Consider the following 6749-nt stretch of genomic DNA (forward strand, 5'->3'; position numbering starts at 1 on the left):
ATAAATAAATATCTATAAAAATAAATAAATAAGAAAGAAAATGAAACGGAAACCTCCTTCCTCAAGAAACCGAGAAAAGACGACCAGAGACACCGATTTAAAAGGAAAAATGAAAAGCCCCTCACCTAACGGTCACTCCCAACCAACTGCCATTCTGGTTTGTCCAATTACCAAATCCTCCCCGTCAACTATGCCGACCAACAGAAACCAACGGCCCAGATCACTCCCAATTCCCAAAACAACTATACACAATCTCTCTTGCAGTCTCCAAATCTTCCCCAAACACTTCGTCTTACATTTCCAGAGCTCTTTTCTTTCAAAGAAAGAAATATCCTCAAAATCTCCCCAAACTGATTAAAATTAAAAAAAAAAAGCTATATTTTTTCTGTGAAATCGAAGTCAGATGGAGATGATCCAGTACAATCGGTTCATCGCACCCTTCTTGCTCCTGTCTTTGTGTCTGCTCGTTCCGTGGACCGTCGCCAATGACGTAAAATACTGCGGTTAGTCTCTCTCAACCCTAGGTGCACCGCTTAAATTTGTAGAAATTAAATTGATTTTTATTGTTTTCATTTTTCGTTTATTGATTTTGTTTCTCGCCGGTAAGTATATTATTTCCCGATATTGTTCTAATTTTATTTGTGACGATATTAGCTATCAATATTAGAGAGTGATTTATTTTTAAATAAAATCTCCAACAAAATTGGAGCTGACTTTTTTTTTTTTGTCGTGGTAAAAAATAAAATTACTTATGCAGATAAGACAACTGAGTATGATGTAAAGGTTCAAGCAGTTGAGATTTCGCCTAATCCGATCGCGAGGGGGAAGCCTGCTACCTTCAGTATCTCTGCAACAACGGGTAACTACTCAACGTTTCCCCATAATCTATATGTTAATTGATGTTAGATGTTGTGATTTGATGCTCACGACGTATGTGTTTGTATATAGAACATTGGTTTGCGGGGTGTCTTGTACTTCTGGAGCTTGATACCATTATTATTGGTTAATTATATGATAGCTTTGTGTCACGTCCGATGATTGATAATGGTGGTTGTAGCATGCAACCAAAAACCATGATGTTTTTTAGTTTTTGATCGAAGGTGGTTTATCTTTTCTATAATGATATACAGGTTCGGCAATTGCTGGGGGGAAACTGGTGATTGAGGTTTCGTATTTTGGATGGCACATTCACAGTGAGACTCATGACCTTTGTGATGAGACATCTTGCCCTGTGTCTACTGGTGATTTTGTGGTTTCTCACTCGCAAGTTTTGCCAGGATTTACTCCCCCTGTAAGTCCCAACTTAATTCTTGATTAATCATTGATGTATAGTTGGGTTTTTCATTTTAAATTTTTGTCTGCACTAATTTTCTTGCATAAGCAGAAGAGTTAAAATATCTTGTTGCCAACCTATTTGTCTAGTTTTGGCCTAGCTTGCGCTGTGTTTAGGGATTAGGAGCTATATGAGACCTTATTTTTGGTTGAGTAAATAAAAAGCAACAACTGAAAATGATTTGAGGATCAAATTGCAAATTTGAAAAACTTAAGTCGATGGTTGGTCTTTTCCTCCAATTTTGATCCCATGCATGGATAAAATTGGGATTCTCATTGGTTTGGAAGGATGCAGAATCCCTTCCTTTGTCTTCCCTCATTGTATTAAATGGAAGAAATAATTCAGTCTCCCCTGTTTTAACCACCTTTTCCCCATCATCCCAATCATCTATTAAGTTTTGCAAGTATTATTTAGTCAGAGCACGCTTTCGGTTCTTTAAAGTCCCTTTGGATCCGAGCCTTAAAAGATAACAGATTTCAGTTGATGTTTTCAAGTATAATTAGAGTTGAATTGAGTTGTTGTCTATATTCCAAGCTTTTTTCATCCTTTATGTTTTATCATGAGCTAACTCATTGCAATATAAGATTGCTAGTAAGCTTTACTTGTGCTAGGCTCGTTCTTGCGGTTTATTCCCACAACTTTATTGTGATTTATGTATGATCCGGAAGCAAAAGAAAAGTCTCAGTTTGTGCATGCATTATTAGTTAAAGCATTTCTGTTTGCAAATGGAACTTTCTTGACAAAGAAACCTATGACAAGTGCCATTAAATCCCCAGAAAAGTTAATGTTATATTAAAACCTATAAAGATGTTTTATTCATGCCCATGCTTTAACCATCCGGTGAAAAACTAAAAATATTTTATTCATGTGATATAACCAACAGTGATTGTTGTCACCACTGTGGCGTAACTTTTTTGTAATAGATGCTGAGATTCGTTAAGGTTGATTGCATGAGTACCACTGTATCTCCTCAATGAAAACCATCATTTACCTTGTTCCAGTCATGGAACATGATTTTGATGCCCCTTCATTTGCCTTTTACATTATAAGCTCAGAATAAGGCCCCAATTTTTTTTGTCATTGATCCTTGTTGAATATCATATAAGAGAATGCAATCTTTTCAAGACTTTCATCTTGTGGCAATCATCAATGAGTAATGCTTATATATTGAGGTTGGTTTTGCGTCTTGTGCTCAAAGTTCCTCCACATCTTCATATGTTCAATGACTGTTTGGTGTGAAGTCTCATGTTTGCTTTTGTTTGATTGATTTTCACTTTAATCAACAATAAGGAATTGCTACCTTCATTTTTTTTTAATTTGATTAATATCTCTGACAACTCTTGACCTTATGCAGGGTTCATACTCTCTGAAGATGAGGATGTACGACGCAAAGAAGCATGAGTTGACATGCATTGGGTTTGATTTTGACATCGGGTTTGCATCATCTGTGGCTGATAGCTAAACATTAGAATACTTTTAACATTTTCTTCTCCATGTAATGTACCTTATATATACACTGTATGTTCCTTCCAGCTTCGCTTTTCTCATGCATGTATAACTTTGATCATCCGAGTGAGTTGTTACTATGAAAAGTTGAAGCTGTTATGTTACACCTATAGCGTAGTGCATTGCTGGAAGAAACCGTTGTCTGGTTCTTTAGTAACTTTGTAATCAAAACTCCTTATAATAGTGGCTACCTCCAGCCAATTGTACGATGCTGACTCTTACTTACCAAGCTTGAAATATGCCGAGCATGGGGAACAATCCACTGAATCTCAAACCTAATTTCTGGTTAGAGCTACAAAATCTAAGCCATTTTATATGAAATTAATAGTGCTGATACGGAATTAAGAAAAAGGGTACCTAGTGATTCAGATGGAGCTTAACTTGGTGCAAAGGTGACCATAAGGAAAGCAGCTATTGCACGCTTGCTACATAAATCATGGCCGCTCCCACATGCCACAACCTGTCTCCCTGGCTGATATTTGGCTCGTTTTTCATTCCATCTTCATTGATTGAATTCTTAGCACCAATTCAATAGCACAAATCTTGGGCCATCAACTTTTCAACAATATGCAAATAGTTGGAAAATTATTAAGGTTGGGACTCAAAGTCTACCCCGATTGATTAAATTCCTAGCACCAACCATGTTATCATAAATATTGAGTCATCAACTTTCCAACAATATGCAAACAGTAGGAAACAAATTCAGGCTGTGCCTCAAGTCTTAACTTGAAAGAACATCTGTAACGTGTGGAGTCCATATATTCAAGCCATTAAGCCTCTACTGTCTGGCAGGTTAAAGTTATTAAGTCACATCTAAATAAAGTTGTTTTTACCTCTCTTTTTCTTTTCGTCTTGCTTAAAACATAGAACAGCATCACATTAAAGTAGTATTAAGGGCTATTATTATTATACTAATGTCGACAGGACCCTGTTGTCATTAAAATTCTTCATTTTCTCTTCCTACAAATTATTTGCTTTTAAAGAAGAAAAGTAGGGAAGGACTGAATGATGCATGTTCTTGCCCTTATGGCATGATGAGGCACCAAAATGTTTGCTATGGGTGAGTGGACTCCAATGGAGAAGGGGTACCCCACTATTCAGTGATCATTCAAAACTTTTAAAAGCAACCAACGCACAGCTTTTCAGTTTTCACTTTCCTGCCATTAGAAATCAAAAGAGAAACCTCCTCATCCTGTTGTCTTCTCTAACCTGCTCTCTTGTCATTCTTATTCAAGTTTTACTCCCTTCCATGCTCCCCTTCTGAATTTTTTGCATGTGTCAGAGTTCTTGTATCGGATCACTATAAGAGATGAAAGGCATGAAGGGAAGATTTCTAAAGAAACTCAAATTCATTCCTACTATCAGCACTTTGAAACAAGGCCTAGTCCTTCAGCTTAACCCCCAACACACCTTCGCCAATCAAAATTGCCATAGCCTATCAGTTTACAAAGAGCAAGACTGCAAAAGCAACGTTGATCTCCCAGAATCAGTAGTTGATTTGAAAGATCAAAAAGATGAAGAAACGGAGTTGGAATTTGAGGTTGGTGACCAAGATAGCATTACACCCTCCACAGAGTTCAAGGACATAGTGACTAGTAAGGATAATTCTCAGCTTCCAATCTCTTCAGAGATCATTGTCAAGGATGATAGCATACCAGAAGGGAAGGTGGATAGTGAAGAACATCCATCTTTAATAGATTTTGAAGAGAAATGTCCACCAGGTGGAGAAGAGTCAGTCATTTTCTATACAACAAGCTTGAGAGGAATAAGAAAAACGTTTGAGGATTGCAGCAGTATCAGGTTTCTTTTGGACAGTTTCAAGATATTGGTCCACGAGAGAGATGTTTCAATGGACAAGGAATTTAGGGAAGAGTTATGGAGGATATTGGGTGGCAGAGTGATCCCTCCAAAGCTGTTCATCAAGGGCAGATACATAGGAGGAGCTGATGAAGTTGTTGGACTTCACGAGCAAGGAAAGCTGAAGAAGCTCCTGGAAGGGATACCTTCAGGCGTCCCCAACTGCCTGTGTACTGGTTGTGCCAATATGCGGTTCCTGGTATGCTCAAACTGCAATGGCAGCCGCAAGGTTTATGCAGAAAAGGAAGGTGATGAATTGTGCATGAAATGCCCTGATTGTAATGAGAATGGATTAATTAAATGCCCTGTTTGCTGCTGAATGTTTACTTGCAATAATTTCCTTCTTGTACCCTTGCTGTTGTAAATTTGCTTTGCCTTATCTAACAGATTCTTGCTTTTGATGTTGCAAGATTCTATGACCAGTAGAATACTTAGAATCAAAATGATGCTGTTTCATTCCCTTCGGAAGGTCTTAATTTAGTCCTTGTGGATGAAGAAAATGATGAACTGCATGTGTATTAATTTCCTTTTTACTGATATAACGATGGGCTAAATTATGCTGTCTTTGCTATTTGAAGATGAGATTTTCTCTTCCATTTGCTTCTTGTATCAGCTTCTGCTAGGCTTTTTCATGACACAGGACTTCGAAATTTGTCCAGTAGTGCTTGGAAAATTCTTAAGAAATTCTTTTTTCTTTTATAAAAATCGATTTTTGGGAATCATATTGTTACAGGTAACATGTTTGATTCTTATGCTCACTTAATTTCTAAGATTTATTAGTTTCATAATGGCTTTTTACTTTCTTTCATCATCTTTTAATGCATGTAAGGCAAAGGCTTAAATCCCTATCCTTGATTTTAGGACAAAAGTCTTTAACTTGAGTGTCCATCAACCAACAATTTTCACTTTCTAAAGAGTCAAAGAATAAAGGGCATTTTACCAACCAATGCCTTTCACTTTCCAGTTCCAAAAGTAAAAATAAAGTCAGGTCGTCATCAAACAAAACCTAAATAATTTCACAGCTAAATGTTGTTAAGATAAAAACAACAATATTTCTGAGATGTTTGGTAATGTGAAATGCACCAAAGAAGCATGGAAAAGGAGGAGTGGGGTTAGAGAGCAACTATCCAAAAGTACATATTGATAGAGGTGTGGGGGTTGACAAATTTGAACATATGTCATCGTCTAGATGAGACTGGAATGATTAGTAGGGAAAAGAAGGCACATGGCTCTTCTATCAGATGCAGATAAAGTTATAGAGAGGAATCCAAAAAAGTGATATGTCGTAAAGAAAAAGGTGTGACCTTATAGATCATTCTCGCTAACACCTTTACCTTAAAGCCCAAACACAGCTTTCTTTTGCATGCCAAGCTTTCAGTAATTCGAGTAATTTGTAACAATTCAGGCTTGCTAGTTGCGGTTTTTATTGTTACGAGTTGCTTAAATGTGACCATTTTTCTTCAAATTTTTGCCCCTCACCTGTCAGTTTCAGATTTTCAACTTCCAGAACCTGTTCTTGACAATACCAAGCCACAATCACCAAGAAAAAGGTGTTAGACCAAGGCTCACCACTGTAATTTTCCATCCCATGCAAACACTGTTAGTCTAAATTGGAGCTTAATGGGGCATAGACAGTGATGCCTACTGCCTCTCGTGCAATTCGATGCAAATGAGTGTAACAAGTCAAATTAAGTAAGACTAGTGTAAGGCCCGTGCTTTGCGGTCGGGTCTAAAGTAGACTGTTAAATGCAGAAATTATCTCAAAATCATGCTATGCTTTGATTAGCATATGATCTCGAAATCATGTTTAGCCAGCTTACAAAGAATCCCAACAAACATCCCTATCATTTATATACAAAAACAAAATAAAAAATAGCAAGTAGGCTCAAAAAGTTACAATCCAAGCTTCCTCGTGTAGAGATCATTCCTTATAGGAAAACCCGCAAGCTTGCAATTTGATCAATAATTCAGAGTCGCATTATCACAGACCTTGGCTCATTACCCAAAACATCTCAGCCAAATAGAAGGCATTAACCAACAGAGGGAGACAATC

The 6749-nt window shown here is 37.2% G+C and overlaps 2 protein-coding genes across 2 annotated transcripts; both read left to right on the top strand.

The window, feature by feature from the left end:
- Positions 250 to 3048, top strand: LOC18598439 (putative phosphatidylglycerol/phosphatidylinositol transfer protein DDB_G0282179). The gene is made up of 4 exons (XM_007027957.2): positions 250 to 503; positions 758 to 859; positions 1131 to 1291; positions 2688 to 3048. The coding sequence occupies exons 1-4, from the start codon at positions 404 to 406 to the stop codon at positions 2793 to 2795; spliced, it is 471 nt and encodes a 156-aa protein (XP_007028019.1). The 5' UTR covers positions 250 to 403; the 3' UTR covers positions 2796 to 3048.
- On the top strand, positions 3837 to 5292 carry LOC18598440 (uncharacterized protein At5g39865). The gene has a single exon (XM_018120812.1). The coding sequence runs from the start codon at positions 4149 to 4151 to the stop codon at positions 5013 to 5015; it is 867 nt and encodes a 288-aa protein (XP_017976301.1). The 5' UTR covers positions 3837 to 4148; the 3' UTR covers positions 5016 to 5292.

Source organism: Theobroma cacao, chromosome 5 (genome assembly GCF_000208745.1).
Source record: "Theobroma cacao cultivar B97-61/B2 chromosome 5, Criollo_cocoa_genome_V2, whole genome shotgun sequence".
Lineage (NCBI taxonomy): Eukaryota > Viridiplantae > Streptophyta > Magnoliopsida > Malvales > Malvaceae > Theobroma > Theobroma cacao.

Coding starts and splice junctions, on each gene's coding strand:
- LOC18598440 (XM_018120812.1), top strand. CDS start 4,149: ATGAAAGGCATGAAGGGAAGATTTCTAAAGAAACTCAAATTCATTCCT.
- LOC18598439 (XM_007027957.2), top strand. CDS start 404: ATGGAGATGATCCAGTACAATCGGTTCATCGCACCCTTCTTGCTCCTG. Junction 504..757: donor CAATGACGTAAAATACTGCG/GTTAGTCTCTCT, acceptor TTACTTATGCAG/ATAAGACAACTGAGTATGAT. Junction 1,292..2,687: donor TGCCAGGATTTACTCCCCCT/GTAAGTCCCAAC, acceptor GACCTTATGCAG/GGTTCATACTCTCTGAAGAT.